The sequence below is a fragment of the Hoplias malabaricus genome, chromosome Y (genome assembly GCF_029633855.1).
Source record: "Hoplias malabaricus isolate fHopMal1 chromosome Y, fHopMal1.hap1, whole genome shotgun sequence".
In the NCBI taxonomy this organism is placed as follows: domain Eukaryota; kingdom Metazoa; phylum Chordata; class Actinopteri; order Characiformes; family Erythrinidae; genus Hoplias; species Hoplias malabaricus.
In genome coordinates this window covers 15,262,652-15,286,814 of record NC_089820.1, presented here as the reverse complement: position 1 = coordinate 15,286,814, position 24,163 = coordinate 15,262,652, and the positions used below count along the sequence as shown (strand labels likewise).

Below are 24,163 nucleotides of genomic sequence, written 5' to 3'. Positions count from 1 at the left end.
AGCCTACTTGGAATCTTTGGGCGCAAGGCAGGAATACACCCTGGAGGGGGCGCCAGTCCTTCACAGGGCAACACACACACACTCACACATACAGTCACTTTTGAGTCGCCAATCAACCTACCAACGTGTGTTTTTGGACTGTGGGAGGAAACTGGAGCACCCGGAGGAAACCCACGTGGACACAGGGAGAACACACATTAGACATTACCTCTCATATAAAATGTAATGTGTTCAGAGATTATAAAGCACTCATATTACTGCCAGATCTAACCACTGATTCAAGTCTGCTCAGCCATTCTACAATAACTGTATGTAGATCAAATAGGCTTTCATCAGTCATTATTGATAGGTGCCATGTGACACATTCACAAAGTCAACTGTAACTGAGCTCCATGCTAAAAATCAATAATCCAATCTACACAAAAATAACACTTGAAAAAATGAATCTTCATAAGAAATGTATTCTAAACATTGATTGTAAGTTACTCTAATTGGACCGTTTTGAGGCTTAAAATGTAGAGCATTCGTTGTAGCAATATGCCCCTAACAAAGCAGAACTGATTTTCAATACGTAATATATGAGTGATATAAAGAAATTTAAGCAAGAACAAATAAGTCTTTATCATTCTCAAACTTCTGTTGCAGCCAAACAATCCTTACAATCCCTGCTTCTGTTGCAGCAGGGGGTCTGAGGCTGGGTGCTTTCAAATCCTCACAGCTGTGGCCTAACAGCCAGTTATAGTTTCCCACCTGCCATCCCCTACCCTACAGTTTGCTTCAATCAAGTCCAGCTCCTGATTTTCTGCTGATTTGAAACAATAGCAACATCAACAATGGCATCAGAGTGGACATCCACAAAGCAGAGTGTGGTCTATCACTGGTTCATAAGGCCCCATACCCAAACAAAGGCTTAACATGGATTTTCAGTGGAGAATCCCTTGACAGTGTAACTTAGTTCAAGCCTTGTTGTAGGACAGAATAACAGTCCTTAGACCAACATGTCATTCTGCTGCACTGTTTGCGATCTCAATGCTGCTTTTCTCCCACAGATTGGGCCAGCTCTGGACACTTTTCGAGATGCTGATGCCCGGAAGAGGGCCATGGCTACACATTACTCAGACTCTGCAGCCAGGAGAGGGCTCCTGGGGCAGGGCACTTACACCATGGATTGACAGATAGACACATAACCCCATCCTTTATCTCTATAATCTCCCAGTCTGTCCTTCTGATCACTCCGACTTTGTCTAGCAGGCTTAGTGATATTAGCTCATTTCGAAGATGATCTACTTGTCAGTGGTTTATATACATTGATCAGCCACAAGATTAAAACCACTCATTACAATGGCACCTGTTAAAGGGGTGGGATACATTAGGCAGCAAGTGAAAACTTGAAGTGTATGTCTCAAAAATGGCAAGTCTTTTGGGGTAGTCTTATGCGATGGTTAGTGCCTATCAAAAGAGGTCTAAGGAAGGGGAACTGATGAACCAGTGCAAGGTCCATAGGTGCCCAAAGCTAATTGATGCATCCTGAGAACACCCCTCAAGAGCTGCCATAAAGATCTCACAGCTTGGCCTTGGTCAAAGCTGCTCAGATCTTTCCATTTTCTATATTTCCTGCTTCCAACACAACAACTTAAAAAAAAAACAATGCACGACTTGCTACATAATAAAAACCCTATATCAATATTATTCCCTTCACCCTTCAGTGGTTTCAGTCTTGTATTTGATTGATGTATCAGTGCATTACTGATATGTTTATAATATTTTTAAAAATGTAATATTTTCACACAAAGTGGCTGTTCTAACCGAGTGGGATGTAAAGCAAGCATAGTTCAGATGTTTAGTCCTTCTACCTAATTAAGGGCCTGTACTGTAATTTTTCTCACATTTAAATAAAAATATTTGTTCTACATTACAAGCAAACACTGTGATTGTTTTAGTTTTTTCAAAAACAATATATATATATATATATCAGCTCCTCAATTTACAGTGGTTTAGCCCCACCCATCTGCACAGACTTTATAATCAGTATTTCAGCCTGGACTGTTGTTTGTTAATTTTCATTTGTCAGTTTTAAAGACACATGAACAAAGACTTGAATTTGATGAAACTAGTCATGCAAAAGCGAAGCCAAACTAAAGTCAGGAACTAACTTAAGGGGGAAAAAATAAATAACAGACAGTAATGTGATATGGGCCTTTAAATTCAGTTCAGCTTTATCTGGAGTTAATGTTCAGTAGTTTGTTCAGTATGTAATCAATTTCTATTTCTCAAAGTCACACGTTTTGTGAACATGATCAAATAAAGTAATTAAATAACTCCACTGCTTCAATTTATTTTAGTTCATTGTTTTAGTAGGTCGAATTTAAATTGACAGAATCTTCATATATCATTTTTATTGCTGTAGAACCCTGAAAAGAGGAAACAAAAGCATCATGAATGGGAATTAAAGGTCCTAGTCCATGGTCTTCCATAACTACCTTCTTCACCAGAGGTTTGGGCTCCCTTGTCAAATGATACAATTTGTTGATTTTCTAAATGACCCAATAACATATTTTCTTACTAGGAACACAATTATGCACATGTGAAAGCTTGATGCCAATTGTTAATATGTTAAACTCAATAAATAATGTGCATTTTAGAATGTTTGGTTAACATTTTGTTCTTTTTATAAGAAATGTACAATTATTTCCGTTTAGAAAATCTACAAAACATAACTGGACCTGAGGTGTCAAAGTTGTGCATATGACTGTATAACATTTTTATATGCTTTATCCACTAAAAAGATCATAATTATAATTGAAAATATGAATGAGAAGAAAAGAGCCCATATTAATCAATGGTGTTCACAGCTACTGGTGCCTCTATTCAAATGATAATGTAAATTACATCTGTATGTGTGTCATTCAGTCACAAGGGCGTAAAGGAGGGGGAGAGGGTGACGAACTCCCCCTCCCACAGCACGTGGTACTTGAGTCTAACCCTTTAAAAGCACCACTCAGCCAATGAGGAGGTGGGGCTCGGGACGAGCTCATGTCGGACACCTTTAAAAACGCGCGGGGCTACTTCGCTGGCATTGGCTGTTTGTTTTTGTTTGTTGTTGTTTCTCGATGAAGTGTGTGTGTTATCAGAGGCTCTCGCGCAGACACGGCTGAACTTCTGCCGTTTAGCTGCTTTCAGTGCTGACTGCTCGGGGTTCAGTGCTGAGTGCTGACTGCTGGGGGTTCAGTGCTGAGTGCACTGCGCGCTGTCCGCGGTGCTGAAAGCGGACGGAGAAGAGGCTGAAGCTGGAAAACCGAAGCTGATTTTACTCACAGGAGTCACTGAGAAAGACTCAAGTATCAGGATCAGGACTGAGTAGGAGGAGCTGGCCCACTGCTTCTATTTCTGGCGGAATCCTTTTTTTGCCTTTGGACTTATTGTTTTTGAATTCTTTTGATTTTGAAAAGTGCAAGGTTGCAATTTTTTGTTGTCTGTCCACACATATGTGCTTTGTTCCAAAGGTTTTGCCACAGTTTTATTTGAAATTTCAAGGTGGTTGTTTGGCAGTCATTTCTGAAATAAGACATTTGTCAGTTGTTCTTTGTTGTTGCATAATTTTGCACTCGATTTATTTCTAGAAGAATAAGATTTCTTGGCAACCATATATTTTTCCATTTGCTCTCTCCAGTCAAATACGAAGTTTTGCTACTTTCTGGCACTGTGTAAGATTTTGCAACTCCTTTTACCACCATACGAAGAAATGAGGATAAAGCCGTCGTCCTGAAAGTCTAATCCCCATAGACTATTTTCCTTGCTGCTGGACATTGGACTCTCATTCCTCCTCATGCACAAATGTTTGCTTGAGCGCGCGGCGTTCTCCCGCTTCGCTGCGTTCGGAATGGACGCGCCGTCGAGCGGCTGCAGCTTCGGGATCGAGTCGCTGCTCTCCCGCAGGCCCAGCAGCGCGCACTCGGAGGCGGACAGCGAGCGTTCAGACCCCGCGTCCCCGGAGCAGGAGGCGGAGGAACCCCAGGAGGAGCACGAGGAGCCGCTGGAGCCGGAGGAGCAGCTCCAATCCCCGGGCCCTCAGCCGCGCACCGTCACCTCCTCTTTTTTAATTAGAGACATTCTGGCCGACTGTAAACCCCTGGCCGCGTGCGCCCCGTACAGCAGCGCGCACACACACCCTCTGTCCCACACACACTCACACACAGCACCACACACAGAGGAGGACTACGCTGACAAAGTGCACAGCAACTCTTCCTCAGACTGCGAGTACAGGGGTAAGGCACATCACACACAGTGTGCGAGACCCGAGCCCCAATATTCACCTTCACCGTGGCTTTATGTACAATTTAATCAACAAAACACATCTTTAGTATAAAACAATGATGCCACACTGTATCATCAGCAACAACACATTGCGTCTAACATTTCTGCTACTACTACAATACTACTAATAATAAATAATAATTATTATTAAAATAACTAAGAAAAAGGTACATTTCTCATTTGAGCTGAATCTAGCTGAGAGAAGGTGTGTTAATTATTTTATGTTAATCATTTAAACTGCTCATGTTTTGGAATATTACCAAATTAATTCTTTCTCCTTAAATGAAGTGCGAGGCTGTTTATTCCACTAGTGTTTTGCGTAAACTCTATTCATATAGTCAGCATTCAGAATATATTTCGTGTCGTGTGCTGCGTGGATAAAATACTCCAGACTCTTTGTGACTTTTTTGAAACAGATAAAAAAAAAACATTTAAACTAAAAGAGTTGTAATCCCCACCTTAAAGCGGAACAGCCGGTGTTGTGGGGTAATGCAGGTCCTGGTTATTGTTCGGTTATTAGGGAGTTGTTCTTATGAGTTTATAAACTGCGATAACAAAGAGCTACATTTTATCATTGTTTATATTGACATTTAGAAATGTTCATTTATTTGTTTCAATTAATTAACTGTTAACGGGTTTCAGATCATTAGAAGTTCAATTAAAGTGATAATAAACAAAAAAGGCTCAGGTCGCAAGCTTGTTATTTAAGTCGCGAGTGACATTTTGGACCCAACCCTGAAGCCAGTCTCCTCGCAGGCCTCGGCTCCTCGGTGTTCTGGAGTGTGTTCTGCTGCAGAAAAAACAAAGATAGAACCCGTATCAGATGATGATATGATTGAACGGAATATTTTTATTTTAAATTTAAAATTTAAACCTTGCTAATCCACACGGAGTAAACATTAACGTGGCATTTCCCCTGCAATATTTTAAGCACAATTTCTATTTATTCGTGGACACTGAATGTTGGAAGGAAAAATATATAACTTTATCACGGGCCACATTTTGACATGTGAAAAAAATTATCAACAGTTATTTGTTTATTGGCTAAATAACACGTACATACGCGTGTCTGTGTGTACATCATTTGTCCTATGAACTTAGTCTTGATATATTCTTAATAATTCAGTTCAACAAAATACGTATTTATTTTTTGGGGGTCTCTTATGTGGTCCCTTGAAGTCAGTGTTTTCTGTGTGCCGTTTCAGTGAAGGACGAGGCTGAGAGAGAGATCTCCAGCAGTGATGGAAGCCCCTCGTCCAGGCTGAAGAAGCCCCGCAAAGCACGAACGGCCTTCACAGACCATCAGCTCGCTGAGCTCGAGCGCAGCTTTGCCCGCCAGAAATATCTGAGCGTTCAAGACCGCATGGAGCTCGCAGCATCCCTTAATTTGACCGACACCCAGGTCAAAACCTGGTACCAGAACCGCAGGTATACTCATTTAAACACACACACACACAAAGGTCAAAACCTGGCACCAGAACTGCAAGTGATTAAACACACACCCACACAACACACTTACACGGGACACAGGTCCAAGTGACCAATGGGTCACTTTAGTTCTTTAAGGTTCTTTAGGTTCTTTAATAGTTCTTTAATCTTTCACTGCTAAGAGGAATAACAAACTTATAAGAAATGTAATCCATTAATTCCAACCCGTTTGACTGGTTATTGACTGACTCCGATTATTAAATTCAGTAGGTATAATTTATTCCGTATAAGTCATTAGACACATAGACATGTCTCAGGATTAAAACACAATGAAGCTGCTATTCTTCTACGTCAACCGGAAGCAGAATAAACACAAATATTTTCAGGTGTTGCATCATACTGGGGACATTTGATGCTCATAATAAATTATCATAAAAATATGATTCTGGAAATGTCTTGTCATTTTCCCATTTGTTTATAATAAAAACTAAACTGTGATTGGCTGCTTGCTGGCCTAGCCTCAAAGACTGCTGCGCGCTGAATGTATATTTAATGAAATAACCATAAGCACTGTAGGACTTACTTCTACAAAAATGTCTGAACGATAATTTTGTTCATAAACATAAGTGGGAAGGTTTAGGAGTTTATTCGTTTATTCACACGCGTCATCCTAGTCAAGTTATTGTCTTGTCGAGAGAAAGCGTGAGCTGTGAACTGTCTTGTTTACATTGTGTGGACGTCGAGGACCACTGTATTTTCATTTAAAGTTTGTGTTTTGTGTAGAAAGTCTCGCCGTATAAACTCAGCACACACACAAATACACTGAGACATGAATAATAAACGACTGCATGGTGTATTAATAATTAAGCCACCGAGCTGTAATTACACAATTGCTATGATGATTAATTATTTACATGAAAATGGCTCTCCGCTGAGTGACAGTTTGACGGATGAGTGTACGGCGGCAGATTAACACGAGTTAACACAAACAAAAACTCACTGAAAATGTTTCTACCAGCAAGAAAAAACACGGGTTACCATGTTACAATTATGCAAGACCTCAAAGCACTGTTCATTATTCTCTAACATACAAGCAGCCAAACTAATCTACATAATGCTATCCCTTTTTAAAGCCTCAGAATATTTTTTTTCTTCCCTCCTATATTAGAAAAACACGATTTATTTTATGAAACTAATTAAATAAAATGGCTTTTCTTTAAACAAGCATGATATAACTTCTCCAATTAATAAAGAATAAAAGAACAACCAAGGATTTATTGTATAGCATTCAATGTATTATTATGGGATAAATGATTTATTATTTCACTAAAACATAAATAAAAATGTACTATACAACATACATAAAAATATGTGACTAAAAGTTTAATGCCTCATAGCATATGGTTCCTAAAAAAGACATGACCAAAAAAAGCTAGATATGATGGTGCCTCAGCATTTTAATTTGCAATATTCATACTCTGAATACAAAAGCGCCTGTGTATTTGTGTTTGTTTCAGGACTAAGTGGAAGAGGCAGACGGCAGTGGGTCTGGAGCTTCTGGCAGAGGCGGGAAGTTACTCTGCTCTTCAGCGGATGTTCGCTCCGCCGCTGTTTTACCCGCAGACTCTGGACGTGGGCGCGGGGCTGTACGTTTACCGCGGCTCCTCCGCCCCTCCGCCGCCCGCTCAGCGGCTTCTTTTGCCCGCGCTGCCTGCACTGCACAGCACCGCCGCCGACTCGCTCTCCGCCCTTCACGGAGCCATAGCACGGCCCACGCCGCAAAGATGAAGCGCTGCACGAGGCTCAAAACACGCGCTGGGTTTTACTCTCACCCGCCTTCAGGTGGGAAACAAACAAGCCCCGCCCACCATGCGACGCGATTGGCTATAAATCAAAATAGGCGTCAAATAAGGCGTTCGAGAACACAGCGTTTGAATAACAATAGGCAGGTAAAAATAACCGTTTTGTTGATTTTCTAAGAGATAATATTGGCAGAAAACATCTATACATTTTAATGCAAAATTACCGTGACATGTTACGAAAAAAGATACAATATGGACCAAATTACCAAGCGCCATACCAAATTGTATGGCACATTTTATAACTTAATTTACGTTTTATTTTCTGAATCTAATCTGCTATAAAATGTGTCCTGTGTGAAACATACACTATATATATATTATATATCTATAAAATAATAAACGCAACACATAGACAAAAATTGCACTAAAATGCACAGAAAATACTTTTTACTAAAGTTTAATCATTTTCTACTCAAACCGTTTCCTTTTTTCTCATCAGATTAAGAAATTTGACCTGCGTTGTTATTTTAATTATTATTATTTTAATCTGAATTTATTAGCACTTACCAGTCGTAATAGCGCTGAATACTCAGCCAATCTCAGCGAGCAGTGCACCCTCTGGGCGGGGTTTGTCGGAATACGGGTGGGAGATAAACAACACGGCGCTAACCCTCGTACCTGCTCAGGAAAGATAAAGGCGCGCGTTGGACACTACGACGCCATCCATGTTACTTAACCTTCCACTTCACTTAGCAAGAAAACAAGAATGTTAAGTATCTGTTATTTATTCCTTTTTTATTAACCATCTAATGGACAAAACTAGCTTGAAAAGTTTGTATAAAGTTATGTCACGAAGCTCGTTCGTGTGAAACCTCCAGAAAAGAGTCCTTATAAAGAAAGAAAAAAACAGTGATGGTGCAAACAAACCAAAAGATAATTTCAACAGTGGTTTAACTGTCAACCAAATAATGTAAACAATAGGTTGTTATTAATAATAATAATAATAATAATAGTAATAATAATAATATAGAAACAGCAAATATATCGATTATTATTATTATTATTATTGTTGCTTTTTTTTTTTAACAATTTTATTTGGGCCACTTGACTCCAACTGTTTTGTACAGAATGCATATAATTTATAAGAGGCCCACGCGGAAAAAAACTCTGTTTGTCACAGTTGTGTTGTGCTTCTGTAGTTTATAAATGGTTTTGTTGATGACGCCAAAATAATTTTTTAAAATAAAGATTGTAAATAAAGTTATATTGAAATGAATAATTCGAGAATTAATGTTTATTTAATGCAAGATGGCGAAAAGGATAGTAACTTCAGGACAAATATTTTCTATTAGCATTTTTTTCTGTGAAAATATCTAACTACAGAATACGTAATTTAATCAGGTAATTAAACAAAACCTTTTTTTTTATTATGATTTAGAGTACGAGAACCATTTTAATAACAAGGTTGTTGTAACAGCTACACTCTTAAAACGGAAACCAAATAATATTTTTTCAATTATTGTAATTTATTTTTGGAGGGACATGTTAGAAGAACCACGTTTGGTCCTAAAGGAACTTTAAATGGACAGATCTATTGTAAACAAAATGTGAGATTACATGTAAACGAAGTTACAAACAAATACACGACAAAACACAATCAAATGGTTAGTGCCGAAGGTATCCATTTGTTTAGTTTTACAGTGTGTAAACAACTTCAAAATGACACATTTAAAAGCAAATATTAAAAAGCAAATGATTAGAAACACACACACACACAAAACACACACTTTCCATATAACAGATTTTGGTTATCAGAATATTTGGTTCCCAAAGCTTGTTATATGTTCTGAGAACATTTTAAATGACGTTAAACGTTTGTACAACGTTGCTGAGACGTAATAAGAATCTCATTTACCAAATTGTGCTCAAAATCTTAAATCTCATCTAATCTTAAAATGTTTACATGTTGCTTAAATACATTGCTACCAACAATGCTGCAACAATAAAAGAACCGTTGGTAGTCTTTTGTGTTAATAAATATTTCGTTTTTTGGAGAAACATGCCCAAGCCTAAAGCACTTGCTCATATCACTTATTAATCATTTACAAGCAAAGCTCGAGATTAATAAGTATAACATCTCTCAGATATCAATGGAGCCTCAACACATTGATCACCATCAGAATGGCGCTCAACAGACTTCACACTGGGCGGTTCTCAGGTTGTGTCTCATTTCTCTAAGTGCTGTTTGTGAGAATGTCCGGCTCTGCAGATGGAAGCTGAAGAGCAGCTGGTCACTGAGACTCACAGAAACCCACACTGTAGCCAACAAAGAACGCTTAAGGAGCAGACAAAAAGAGTTAAATGGCCGTCCATAATGAAGGAAGTAAATAAATTAGTGAGATCATCTGATCACCTGGTGCTCAGCTCGCTGTGCACATGGCTATCTGCCCTGTCTCTCCACACAGACTCCCTCAGAAACAGCCTTTCAGAAGCATTAGGAGGAATGTGGTCAAGTGTCTATACATCAGCACTTCTGCTCCTACAAACAAATCCGTTTTTGAAACGGTTTATTGCATTGGATGTGAAATGTAGTTTTAATACACGACTCCAACACAAATAGCACCTTATCCGACGTTTACTTCAAAACTATAATACATACTATAATAAAACTACAATACTTGTATTTATTTCCAGAGAATGTGGATACATGATTATAATTCACCAGAAAAGCAGTTGTTTTTGTTTATTACACTAAACGATTGTTAAAGATTTCTCGAAAAAATAAAACTTACTCACATTACTACATACATTTATAGAGCTGCTTTTATGCCAATAGCAACCCTAACTTCCTAATAAACAGGAAATACATTTAACAGTAATTTGTTTCTAGTTATTATACTTTTCATCCAAGCTCAAAAACGGAAGTAACCAGTTGTTGGTTAAAGAAACAGTGGGTAAGATTTGGCATTTTTGTTAATTGGCTCCCCTTACAGGTGCAGAGAGGGTTGTCCCCCTTCCAAAAGTTACATAGTGCAGTTCCTGCAGTGCTGAGCCCAGAGTAGCAATGACAGAGGCTCTATTCACCCTAATAGCAGTCAGTGGAGCATCACAATGATTTTGTAGCTGTTATTGTAAGGTAAAACTACTAAATAGTGTTTCTTTAAGGCACCGGTACATTTAGGTCTAGAGATAACTGTTACCCATTGTTTCTGTAAACGTTTTTAGACTTGTATATAAACAGAGAAACACTTATTAGTTCATATGTTGTTTAAGGTTCTAACACATTATATGCACACATTCACTCTATTTCCTCACATTATTTTCCACCTTTCATTCATTCTCAAAGATAGATAGGTAGCTGTACCATCGAGTCATCCATCAGGACATTTGCTTCTAGAAGAATCCTTTTTATTTCTAGAAAATGTTTTATATCTTACAGGGCACAAGAGAAAAACAGTTGTTCCTTTTTTGTCAGACTTATCTACAATTTATCATTCCACTTATTAATGAACAAAGCTCTGAAGGAAAAAACACACACCAAATACAACCAAGACAAACAACACAGTCCAGAAACCTAGGCTATCCTTTCTCTGGACACGTCTTGTTGTTTGGAGACATCTCGTTTATTGAGCAGCTGTTGGACTGTGTGCTGTAGCTCAGGAAAATCACAGATTAAACACCTGTGATGCCAAAACTGAGATTCCAGTTTGTGTGCAGACTTTCATTCTTTTTCTATGCCTCCATCACATCCTTCTCTTCTGTGTTTTCAGTGTTCCCTTTATTCTTTTTCCTCTTCTTTTTGGACTTCGATTCTTCATCAATGCCACTGCTGAATTCAGAGCGGATCAGACCAGCCACTCGCTCCCTGGACGTCAGCTTTTTGAGGGGTCTGAAACAGACATGTGAAGTGTAAATTCATCTTTGATCATAAGAGTTAATAACACACCAGGGAAGGTACTTACAGAGAGATACTATATTAGTGATATATGATAAAAGTATTACTGTTGAAACTCTCTTAAATTATAAATGTGGAATAAAAAAAAAGCATATGGTTAAAAAAAGTCATGGATATCAAGTCTCTGAGCTCTTCTGGAGCAGTTCAGAGGGACAGGCATTTAAATGAAAGGATGGTTCAGTGGTTGAAAAACTGTGAGAAATTCCCACTGTTGTCAATAAGAGGCGTGTATACAGCAGCAGGGGCTGGTGTAAAAACCAGCTTCTGTTTATCTAATCAATAACTCTGCAGCCTGGAGCTGTGCTCTGTCCCTCAGGGGCAGCTAGGGGACGGAACACACAAACACACACACACACACACACAGAATGTACACACATACACACAGTACCCTGAGGGCTCAGAGGACGTATGACATTGCAGGTATTGATCTCTTGAAGGTCCCTGAGCACTCTGCAGGGACCCTGACATGAAAAGCTATGGATGTACAAGCAGGTGTAATTGATATACTGTACATAACCCGTGATCACATGGATATCAAATGATAAAAACCATACTCATACTTTTTTACTGAACATAACTATATTTTTGTAACTATAAAACTCAGATCTAACATTTGCAGTACTACTCAGATATATTTATGTAACAAATTATTACTTGGCATATCACAAAATAAATATATGTAATATTTTCACTACACAGAATTGAGTCAACATTTAGCATTTATTTGATAGTTTCATTGCCAACACACTACAAAATAAAACTGACAAAAAACATTTCATCACCAAAGTATAATTCATGACTCGTGGACACCTGCTCATTCAACATTACTTTGTTTTGCATGAAGGCATAAACAACACGAATGAGTCAAGGCCTTATAATGATTTATTAGTTCTGAATCTTAAACACACCCCCAATAGCTGATTGGATTGTGCTGTACTCTACAGAACACAGTTGCACTGATTTACAAACAATTGCTGGTGAGGTTTACATCCTTCTACCGGACATTTAGCCATGAATTTAAGTTCTTGTGTTTCAGCAAATGCTTGTGTCATGCTTTTTAAAGGAGCTTACACAAGTTTGTATGTACAGCTGAAAGTCCACTAAAGATGCCAAATTCAGTAATAACTAGGGGTGTTCTTTTTTTTTTTTTGGATGTACAGTCTCCTCTACATTCATAAAGTAAACTACAAGAGCTTAAAGTGGAAAACAATTCATACTATAAAAGTAGTGATGTTTTGCTTCTAAGTATTGCAATAGCTTGAGGTAACATTTAATAAGAGAGTCATTAATATAACTTTCTATTTATACGCTGCAGTTGATGGCTACAGATGCAGAGACTGCACATACGCAGCTGGGCTTTAGTCAGTAATACTACTGACTCAAAAGTGTAAAACCATAAAATGCATTCACAACAATTAAAACATTAACGCTGTTTAATATTGTGATGTGTCCTTTTTACAAAGTTAACTTTGACAGCACTACTCTAAAACTACTAACTATCAAAGAAGACGAATAAAGGAAAAAAGTAGTTAACTATCAGTAACATTCTCTTGTTTGACAATAAATAATCCATTTTCCTGCATTAGAAACCAAGCCATTATCACTCAGCTTTGCAGAAAAGTCATTTAAACGATATAAGATGAATGCTTTAATCTCTAAAAACTTAGGGACTCAGAAGTTACAAAGAATAATAAAGACCAAGCCTGATGATATTTGGGCCAGAGTAAAACATAGATATAACATTTCTGTGAGCAGCGCTGCCTAATTACAGCAATATCAAAGGGTCAGAGCTGCTTAAAATAAATGACCTCAAACAGGTGTGGACACTCCTTAGCTTATGAATATCTGCAGGCAAAAGTCTAGTCTCACAGAGGAGTAGGAGAGTATTTTTGGTGTGCTCTCCAATAATGGTCACACTCCTGAGCTCTAGAGGTCTACGTTGTTACTGACTGTGTTTGTCTGTGCTTGTGTGTGCATGTGTGTGTGTGTGTGTGTGTGTGTTTGTATGTGCACATTTGCAGTGATGTGATAAAGCTCATTAGAGAAGTCTTGTCTGGACATGGGCAGTGTATGCCACAGACTGCTGTAATGAAGTCTCCACTGACAGGGTGGCCAGTCCCTATGAAGACAACACAAATTTACACACACACACACACACACACACACACAAGACTGGTCGCTATTATTGACTGGTCGCTATTATTTAGTCAATCAAGGAATGAGAAATGATTAAAATATGGCTGAAAATTGGATGAAAACACTATAGCTAATAATAATAAAAGTGAAAAATGACTTCAAACATTCTTTGTTCCTTTCACTCTAATATGTGTGTTCAGCATAGACACTGAGCAGCTACAGCCCAATAATCAATGTTTCACATATGTAAGTATTTTACATTTTTTTAATAAGAGATAGACGTTATTTATAAACTTCTCATGTTAAAAAGTAGGAAAAGTAAATACAAAACACAATGGCTTTAGGTTTGGCATCACTTGAAAACACCCCCCTCCACCGTCACAACACAAGTTTCAAAATAGCAAAAACAACAGACAAAATGGCAACTTCCTAAGTACAAGAGAGAGTGATTGCTCTGGATGATCAATCAGTTTCTCTAGTGAAAGAAACTGGATTTCTGTTGTATATATTTCACTGTAATTTTATTTTGTCATCCATTCCTGTTCTTTGTCCAAGTGTATACTAAAGATCAGTTTCCATTCAGCCAAGCATTCATTTCAGTGCATCACTGGTTAAATTGAGATGTACTGAGATATATTAATCAGCTGTCTGCTATGACAGCGGAGTAATATATTACGAGAATCATCTGTTGTCTGGACATCACTGTGTGTGTAAAGAGAATGCTTGGGGGTCTGACCCTTAGGGACTGATTCATTGTCCTGCTCCATGGGTTCCCTTCACAGGTCCTGCTACAGGTCACCCAGCCAATTACCAGTTGTTAGACAAACACACATGCACACACACACACACAAACAGAGTTAACAAAGAGAGGGTGGACTATCACAATCTCTGAATAAACCCTACATTTCATTAACTTTTCAATACAGACTATTCACTGTACTTGTCATTTCATCATGAAATGTTCATACATTTAAACGGCCATTCTACCATTGCAATGGCAAATGGGATATAAATGTTGTAAATAATATGCCTGAAAATTATTAAAAAATAAAAAGTAACCATTTTTAATAATATAACATTTTTTCTCTGTTAAGGTACAGAATAAAGCATTAAAATGAACATTTTTTGAGCTCATTGCATTTGCCACTGTAAAGAACAACCCAAATAGAGCTGCTGTTTTTAAATATCACAAAAAGGATTTGGTATGAAGGGTTTTATTAAAACATCCAACCTGTCTCCTATAAAAACTCTAACACTTTCAGCATTTTTAGATCTGAGATTTGCAAAAAAAAAAAAAATAATAATAAAAAAATAAAACCATCCTATGGAGAGAATCAAAAAGCTCTTTTCCAGTTTGGAAAAGGAATTTATGATCACTGTGAAGTACAGACTTTCTTAATACTAAAGACCCTGTATCTTAGTACAAAAGAGGCATTTAAAAATGTCACATCTTTCAGGTTAAATTGCATGTGCCACAACCTGGAGTTAAACAAGTTTAACACGCAATTTTACTTAACGATACCTGACACCTTCTCTCCATTGGAGAGAGTGAACACAAAGGCTTTTAAGGCTGCTCCTCAAACACTTCGCTAACACAGCAGAGGGGATAAAAGAGAGAGAGGGGAGGGAGGGAGAGAGAGAGCGAGAGAGAGACAGTGAAAAAAAAAACCCAAAGAGAAATTAGTCAAAACTAGTTTTGACGGGCCGCCATTAGCCATACAGCCATTGTCACAGAGGTGTTTCTGGCATTTCAAAAACAGGAAAGCCCAAAATACATACCCTTGTACACACCCTCATTGGTAGGTCTGAATAAGCTTTGGTGCTCCAAATCAATGTCTTTGTTTACATTTGGGTTTTATTGTGTGATTGTGTTGTACAGAAAACATGGAGGGCAGGACTAATAAATGCAGAAATGAAAAAGGAGCACAAAGTTTTGTTCATAATATATAACACTGGCATCACTGTCTTGTTCATTTTATTTAAAAAATACTAGATTATCTACCCCCAAAGAACAAACAAGACCAAGAACCTTTTGTTTATTTTAAGAATTACAATTACGTATTTCTTCAACGTAAAGGTTAAAGCAAGTGAAGTTTAAGGTGGCTGTGCACAGCTATATGGAGTTGTATAAACACACTAATGCCACAAAATGTCTCCCCACAACTTCCCTTTACAATATTTCAGGTAAAGACACACACTCATGTGAAATAAGACAAATTCAGCAGTCCTCCTTTCTCTGTGAGGTATAATACGTCTGTACGTTGTTGAGTTCTGAGCCGTCCTGCTGAGCTTGTGAACTAACCAATGCTGAGCCGAGGCTCTGGCAACACATGGTGTCATGCCAAACGCAGCCCCAGAAACACACACAAACGGAGTGTGTTCCTGGTTTATTTCCTACTATTCAGCCATGGTTTGCGCTGAAGAACTTGCTGTTCTTTGGTTCCAGCTGGGAACAAATTTTTCTGGTTTGCGAACCAGTTCTTGTGGGTGGAAATGTGCAAAACCCTTCCAAATTTAGTTCACAAATGCCCTATTCACTTTACAGTGCACTATTTTGGGGATCTGCTTTTTTGTATGAGTGTCCGAAAACATAGTGGACAGTTTTCAGCGCATTCAAACAATCCCATAATGTACTGCAAAAAGTAGCGTACAACCCATGTACACTAGCAGATATCAGATTACCCATAACCCACTACGATGTTTGGTGAAAACCTGCATGAGGTAGTGTTTGAAATCTTTCACTACCATCCTGAATTCAGTTCCCTGTAGTAGCGCTCTATATAGTGAACAACATAGGGAATAAAGAATAGGGAGCCATTTCAGACACAAAGTGTGTGAAATATGGCTGAACTAACAGCTCCTAGTCATGCGTGCGCATTTCAACATTAGGAGTCAGGGAATCAGTCAGTCAGTCAGCAAAAATGCCTCTTCTAGGCCAGCCCAGTAGACGGTCCGACAAAATACACAGAAGTACAACAAAAAATCTACGTCATGAAATGTAGCCAAGCACTCAGAGATTAGTTTTACATTTAAAATTTAATTTGTGGTCACCTACAAACCATTTAATGCTGCGTTTGGAAACTGACTTGTAAAACCAATTTTCTGACTTGTAAATTTCACCCTATCGGTGGACAAAGTCGTATTTACCACTGGTAAACTCTAGCTGATATTCTAGATGAATTCTAGATGATACATGAGTTATGAGATTACCTCTTCCCATAAAGAAAAGAGCAAATATGCATTTTAAGCCTTTCCTATTTTTTTTCTAAATAAAAGTCAAATATTATGATCAGATTTGTTATTACTCAAAAAGTGCTTAGATGTTCTTTAATAATAAATAATTTTCTGGGACATGCTGTATACAGTGGGTGGATCTTCAGCCAAGTACCCCAACACACTTAAGCTGTATTTACTCGTTAACCACCTGGTATATACAACCTTCTGATGATCACCTGAATGCAGCATAAGTATGTCAAATATGAAGTGAAATATTCCACCAGACACAAACAAGTACTCTATGTTTTTGGGGGCTTTTTGCAATTTCTGTAAGAATTTCCGTTAAAAGGAGACTAGTGAGCTGGTCAGCACAAACACATTCAAATATTTGGCAGCAACCCAATAATAACAACACTGTCCATGTGGAACTTCATCACAGTTATAAAAGGGACATCAGACAAGTGATTGTAATCATGATTATTAACCATGCAAAATGCTCTTGACACAGCATCATGCCCTATATGCAGAATACAGCCAAACAACACAATACTAATGTACTCCACAAACTGATATTAGTAATTTGTTTATTTTATATGAACTGTTTTTACTATTTGCAGGTTCAGGTTTTATTCTTATACTGAGTGTGTCCTAAAATTAATTTATGGGAAAAAATGCATAACTACTTCTGTTTTACCGTATTCATTTATACTTCACCTACATTTAATAACCAAGAACTAATCTTCTATCACTTTTACCTGCATTTTGTTTAAAACTTAATGTTAAAACTAAATTTTCAAAATACAAAACTGTCCACACAAAGTTCTAAAAGCAAACACATGATGTGGCTCCTGTGCTGTGGCCTGGTCAAAGTGATAAAGATTGCACCCTGCAGAGAGGACTGACCACACACACGTGTACACAATCTCATGGACCAGTCTGGACGTGGCCCAGCTAACCAGACTCAGGTTGCAGCTTGTGTGTTATGGATCCTGTGGGAGGCCATTCTGATGACCACTAATAACCTTGCAGCGTCCAGCAGTGTCCAAATCTCACAGCTTCTGCTTAGCAACCATGCTGAAATGTCCACACATAACAGATCGGGCTACATCTGCCCATTAGCCTTCATCTTCAAGCACCACCTGTACTCCAAAATGACCACCTCTCTCTGACCAAGCCAAACTCAAGATACATCTATTCCTTCACACCTCATTAAACTAAGCTTTAGAACTTCCTCAGAAGGCTCCTGATTAAACTCATGAGTTCACTCCAGTGAAGTTGCACTGGAACAGATTGCAACCTGTTACAGGGCCTTAATACTAGTGATAAACTTGTGTTAGTGTGAATTTATAATTATGTAGGAATTGTAAAAAGTTTGCTAGGCGAGATGTTCTCTGAAAGCACAAAAACAACAGACCAAGCTGGAAATATATGCACCACAAATAAACAATGACCATTAAAGGACGACATTCATGATTTAATCAAAAAACACTTTTTATAAAATTCTGAGGATATTTCCTCATCATTTGCCATCTCTAGTCTCTGCGCCTGTTTGAAACTGGCCTAAAGTCTTGTTCCCGTATACTAGGCTATCTCTCTGCTCACAGAGTACTAGCATCTGGAGGTGTTAGACAAATAAAAGGCCTCCAAACATTTGAAAAGCATGGACTGAGATGAGGATATTGCTCTATTCATGCTCAATTGATGTGTAATATTGACTTATTACTGCTGTTTCATATTACTTAAGTTGTAAACGTCTCCAAAATCAGTAGAAAGCTAACTGCGTTAAAGAAAGTGCTACAAAACTAAACACCTTGCGTTTCAAATAAGTTTCTGTAGTAATTCTAGCAGTGAATTAAAACCTTAAAAAAATGTAATTTCAGCCAAAATAACAAGTTATTTCTCTGTAACATATTGTGTGGAACATATTGTTCCACCTTTAAAGATGTAGATCTTCTGAACATAAACAAACCAGAGAGAACAGCATTTGCCCGCAATTGTGGGCCTCTCCTTTAAGTCTAATATCTCATATTTAGGCAGGCCATGCTAAATCATTATATTTTCTGTAAGCAAGGTCACTGGTACATTCTATGTGATACATATATCATTCATGTGATAAACAGCAAGCAGCTGGTAATATAATATGCAAATCCAATATGCGGTACAGCATCTTAGACACAGCACAGATCATGTAAGGTCTGTGCTTTGAAAAAATATGTGCCTGTGTAAGAAAAAACAATCTTTCTTGTTGACATAATTGGTACTTCAGTTATCAAAATAAAGTCTGTTTGATCCTATAATTACCCAAAAAATAAGAGAAAAAACATGATGCTTCGTTTTAGTAGCAAGACAATGTTTGGGGTTTTACAAGCAGTTGGTATTCATGAGTTTATCTCCTTCCAATAAAACGAGCCCTAAGTGTGCTTGCAAACACAAAGGTTGTCCAGAAACACCTCACCGGTGCCAGAAAGCAGCTCCTATTGGCTCAGCCGTGTTAAATGCAGAGAGAGAGGAACGAGAGAACTGTAGTGTCTGCCAAAAAGGAGGCAGAGAGAGTACAGAGCAGGTAAAGGCCAGGGCTTGACTACTTCTCTGTGACCTTCTGAGGTCCCAGGATGGGGAAAGATGTGCAGCTGCCAAACCTGCTTGTCTTCTGGCACAGACTTTCAATCTGTCTCTGAGGAACAAACATGGCCAAAAGATACTGCCGGAATAATTGAGTAGAAGTAAAAACCTCTTTAGCAGTAACGAAGATAAATAAATTGAGAAAAAGGTTAATTAGTTCATTATAAAGAGGGGGTCAACACAGGACATCATATATGATCAGTTGAAAAACAAATTCTGGATTGATTAATGAAAATCAAGTAAAAATGAGAAAAAAACAAAAACAACAACAACAAAAAAAAACAACAACACTGCAGGCCACACAGTCTAACAACAAACACAGACCGAAACAAACTGCACTGGAATATAGATCCATGAGCAAAAGCAAAGTTAGAGAATGCTGGTTTGAAAAAAAAAAAAAAGCCAATGCTAGCTTTAGGATTTAAAGTAAGTCAAATCCTGTTTCTGAAAATAGAGATAATTTTGTAAAATGCAAAAACAACCTGATTTAATTTTGTAAATACAAACAACACAACACTGAATGCTTGAAAAACACAAAAATGTCAGAGCTGACATATTTACCATTGTGTTACATCACCTTTCCATTTAATTACTCTCTTAATGGTTTGAGAACTGAAGATAAAGTTGGATACATTTCGCAAGTGGAATTTCTGCCCCATTTCTTGCCTGATACAAGACTTCAGTTGCTGCTCTGGGCACTAGTACACCCTTTGGGAGAGAACCTGGTGTCAGACTTTCTCCACAAGAAGATGAAATGTGTATTCCTTTAATCACAGCACACGTTTCCTCTGTTTTTTAGAACATCTGAGATGAGTTTGGGCCCAGAGTACTCAGCAATGTTTCTGCCAAGATTGATGTAGGGCATAACTGCATAACTGCATCTCAGGTTCCTTGATACAGAGGCAGACTGTAGTTTTCTAAAGTAATCTTGAAGTCTTATGGCTATATTTATCACATTAATGTGACAGTTTCCCATGCAATGCAGTCTGAGGGCTTGAAGGTCATGCAGATTCAATAGTCATCGCTCTTCTCTTGCCCCACCGACACTTTTTTGAGTGTTTTGCTGACATCAAATAAAAAATGTATTTTAATCAAGTTGGTCAGAATATATATTGAAAATCTTTTCTTTGGAGTTTAGTCACTTAAATAAAGGTTTTGGGGTTAACCTATCACAGATTGTTAGATGTATTGCATTTTACAATAACAATCACGGACAGATCATGTTATTGATGCAAAGCACAGAATAACGCCCCTTCTGAAGCTTTTTTTTTTTTAATGTCCTGTGAATACTGAATATGTGTAAGCCACTTCCCCAATGTGTTTTTCATCTACAAACTAAAATAACAGAAATACTAAACTATCTCAATATGATATACATTTGCTTAAACAGTAGGTAGTGTCGCAGTCACACAGCTCCAGGGGCCTAGAGGTTGTGGGTTCGATTCCCGCTCCGGGTGACTGTCTGTGAGGAGTTGGTGTGTTCTCCCCGTGTCCCCGTGGTTTCCTCCGGGTGCTCCGGTTTCCTCCCACAGTCCAAAAACACACATTGATAAGTGGATTGGTGACTCAAAAAAGTGTCCATACGTGTGAGTGTGTGAGTGATTTTGTGTGTGTGTCTGTGTTGGCCTGTGAAGGACTGGCGCCCCCTCCAGGGTGTATTCCCGCCTTGCGCCCAATGATTCCAGGCAGGCTCTGGACCCACCGCTACCCAGAACTGGATAAGCGGTTAAAGATAATGAATGAATGAATGAATGAATAAACTATACCAAGCATAGCTCTTAAAACAGTACCTTTTACTGTTCTTGACTTTGGACTTTTTCTGCGTCTTGCTGTTAGTCACAGTAGCGGACAGGCCCTGGGGAGCATCCCTTAGGCCGAAGCTCTTAGCAGAGTGACCCAGATGGAGGTTGCGGATGTGGAAGATGTGTTTAAGCGCAGATGGATATGCTGTATATGCTCTTACAAATGACTGCAGGGCTGGAGGATAGACAAAAGACAAATAAGATTAAGTAACTTTCAGACAAAAACATTGCATCACCAAAATGGCATTTTTTCAGAAGAATGAAGAACAATTTAACTATTGTTAAATATAACTAATATAAGTGAATCTAATGAGACTTTATATAAAGCTCTTTTGAATCATATATTCATTTCTGGAATTAAGCAGCCACAAGTGATTTAAATGACACAAATGAATGAGATATATAACTAAATATTAAATTAAAGCAAAATTTTGTTTGTCGTAAGATAAGGCCATTTTTCCTGATATCCATACTTAATCTTGACTCTTTCTCAAAGTTGGCATTTTATAATGTCTCTATTTTCAAATAAAAACCTTCCAGGTCATTGTAAGACCTTGTCTGGTTGAGGTTTAACTTTATTTGTGTAACAAAACAACTTGCTTGTCTGATCCTGCAGGCCTGAATCGTAGCCCTGCTTTGCATGTAAACACATGCTTATGTTTGCATTACATATGTTTAACATGGCCTTCGCTTGTTTTCAATATCTTTACTGTAACCAAGTTAAAGACCTAAACACAAGATCATATGAAGCACACCTTTCTTAGCAGCCTGTACTGATTCAGTGCTGCCATGAACGTAGTTCTCGAAGTCTGTCTGTAAAACTGTTGCTCTCACTCGAACCTCCCGCTCTCTGGCACTAGCAGACGCCTGACCAGATACAAACAATTACAAAAACAAAAGCACAAAGAAGCAAAAACCTTAAAATGAAAAGAGATAATCTTTTCTAGACATTAGCTAATATAATCTGTTCCCATCCTTTGTTATTCCAAGACACAATACATTAAATATAATATTTAAAATAAAAAATTGTAATTTACATAAATTATTTAATATAAAAAAAAAATACTACACATTACACAACCACACAGCAGTATCATCGCCACATTTAAAAAAATAAAAAAAATAAAAAGAAGGATAAGGATAAAACATTGGTCAAACGCATTATTCTGAGTCCCTTATCCAGCAATCTTTGCCCTCCCAGATAACAAGTGCCCACAGGGGGTATTATCAGAAGCAGCCAATTGGTAACGGGAGGGAATAGGAAATTAAATGAGGATTAAGACTCTGGGAGCTGTCCGGGGCCTTAGCTCAATACTGTTTAGAAGGCTTTTTCCACAGTACCATGTTACAAAATCAACTATACAATGTACTACCTTACAACTTATACATCCCGAATTTAGTGTGAATAACTCCAGTCAAATTTGTTGGCCCATTTCACACATAACCAAGCAGAGTTCTTCAAGCCAAGCAGAACAACATAAAAACCTATAGGGAATCAATTACCTTACTGTCCCATTTCCCCCTGGGTTTGAATCGTTCATCCTGCATCAGGGTTGACAAGATGCCTTCTATCTTCATCTCATGGAGGCTAGACCACAGAGTGTAAATGTCAGATTGACTGAACAGTATCAGTAATAAACAGCAATGGTCAGGAAATAATAAATGATAAAGAATTATCCTTTTTTTGGCTAATACTAGCAAAGCTAACTCTCCAGTCTTCAGTGTGGAGGAGCTGTGGTGTTATTTACTATGGTGTCATAGAGTAATATAATAGCCTGGACCTAATTTAACCCTTAGTTTTGGCTTATTCTGACCATTTTTATATACTTCCGATTCTGCCTTTATATGCCACATTAAACCATGTATACCATGTCTGAGTTTTGTATCATTTTTTTTAGCTCTATTTCTACTTTGCACTCTCACTCTCTCTGGCACACCCCTCACACACACACCTCCTCACTATATTCAGCTTGTAGTAAAAGTCAGCAGATTCCAGTAGTTTTGTCTGTCTTTATAAGATGAAAAATGCTGAAGATATTTAAATAAAAGCAGTGCACTTTTACTCATGTGGGAGCATGATTTTTTTAATCACATTTCAGTTATATCATCTGTTTCTAATTCACCCATCTTCAAAAAATAAATAAATTAAGATAGAAGATCTTAAAAGAAGAGCGAATGAAGCCTGTACTTTTGATTGAAATTGGCAGCAAGCTCAGCGTGATTTCATTCTGACGCCTCATCTTGAAACGCTCACCAGGTGATCAGCTACTCCTAAGTGTTAGATATAAGACTGCTAATACTTAATACATTACTATTTACTTATCTTTAATTTGATATGGATTCCTGAGCAAAACATGTAGATTTTAGAATGAGCGCACAGTGACACAGATTAATTTGATTACATAAGAGTTGAAATGTGTTACTGAAAAACATTACTCAACCCTACTAATGATTTTGAGGAGTACATTTTTCACCGTTATCCATCTAATGCCTCTCCCTGTAGACTGAAGGTTTCTGTAATCTGTAATGATCTGTAATCTAAGATGGAAGGCTGTGGCTGCAGGGCCTCGAGCAGCAGATCCATTCTGTCTGTGTGGTTTCCCTGCTCACGCAGTGAGAGCAAGAGTGTGTGTGATAGCTCTTGTGGGCTCTGTTCATCGACTGCCAGTGTGGATATCATGGAAGATCCATCAGCCTAGCTCACTGCTGCTCACCGCCATACTGTGGGCTTTGGAACAGAGACAACAGACGTCTGACCACCTTCCATTACTACTGACAGCACCTGTCTGTCCACTTCTGGCACATGAATTGTCATATTGCTTCCTATGGCAGAGCTTTGCTTCCAGAGACATACCCACCTCTGGTTCTGAAAGTCTACAGTCCAGTTT

At 38.1% G+C, this 24,163-nt stretch overlaps 3 protein-coding genes across 10 annotated transcripts in view; 2 read left to right on the top strand and 1 right to left on the bottom strand.

The window, feature by feature from the left end:
* Positions 1–1,916, top strand: part of LOC136678727 (cilia- and flagella-associated protein 77-like) — a 21,500-nt gene extending 19,584 nt beyond the window's left edge. For all 3 annotated transcript variants that reach the window (XM_066656841.1, XM_066656842.1, XM_066656843.1), the window contains one exon: positions 1,050–1,916. In XM_066656841.1, coding sequence (XP_066512938.1) covers positions 1,050–1,172 — 123 coding nt within the window. In that variant the 3' untranslated portion in view covers positions 1,173–1,916. The remainder of the gene's footprint in view (positions 1–1,049) is intronic.
* Positions 1,917–3,161: 1,245 nt separating this feature from the next.
* LOC136678726 (barH-like 1 homeobox protein) lies at positions 3,162–8,697 on the top strand. The gene is made up of 3 exons (XM_066656840.1): positions 3,162–4,265; positions 5,520–5,742; positions 7,260–8,697. Exons 1-3 carry the CDS (start codon positions 3,827–3,829, stop codon positions 7,528–7,530), a joined length of 933 nt encoding a protein of 310 aa, XP_066512937.1. The 5' UTR covers positions 3,162–3,826; the 3' UTR covers positions 7,531–8,697.
* A 1,515-nt stretch (positions 8,698–10,212) lies between these two features.
* The window catches only part of LOC136678183 (ATP-dependent DNA helicase DDX31-like), a 28,433-nt gene continuing 14,482 nt past the window's right edge, over positions 10,213–24,163 (bottom strand). For all 6 annotated transcript variants that reach the window (XM_066656117.1, XM_066656116.1, XM_066656114.1 and 3 more), the window contains exons 18-21: positions 22,779–22,863; positions 22,031–22,142; positions 21,264–21,450; positions 10,213–11,433 (exon numbers count right to left, since the gene is read on the bottom strand). In XM_066656117.1, the coding sequence (XP_066512214.1) occupies positions 11,277–11,433; positions 21,264–21,450; positions 22,031–22,142; positions 22,779–22,863 (541 nt within the window). In that variant the 3' untranslated portion in view covers positions 10,213–11,276. The remainder of the gene's footprint in view (positions 11,434–21,263; positions 21,451–22,030; positions 22,143–22,778; positions 22,864–24,163) is intronic.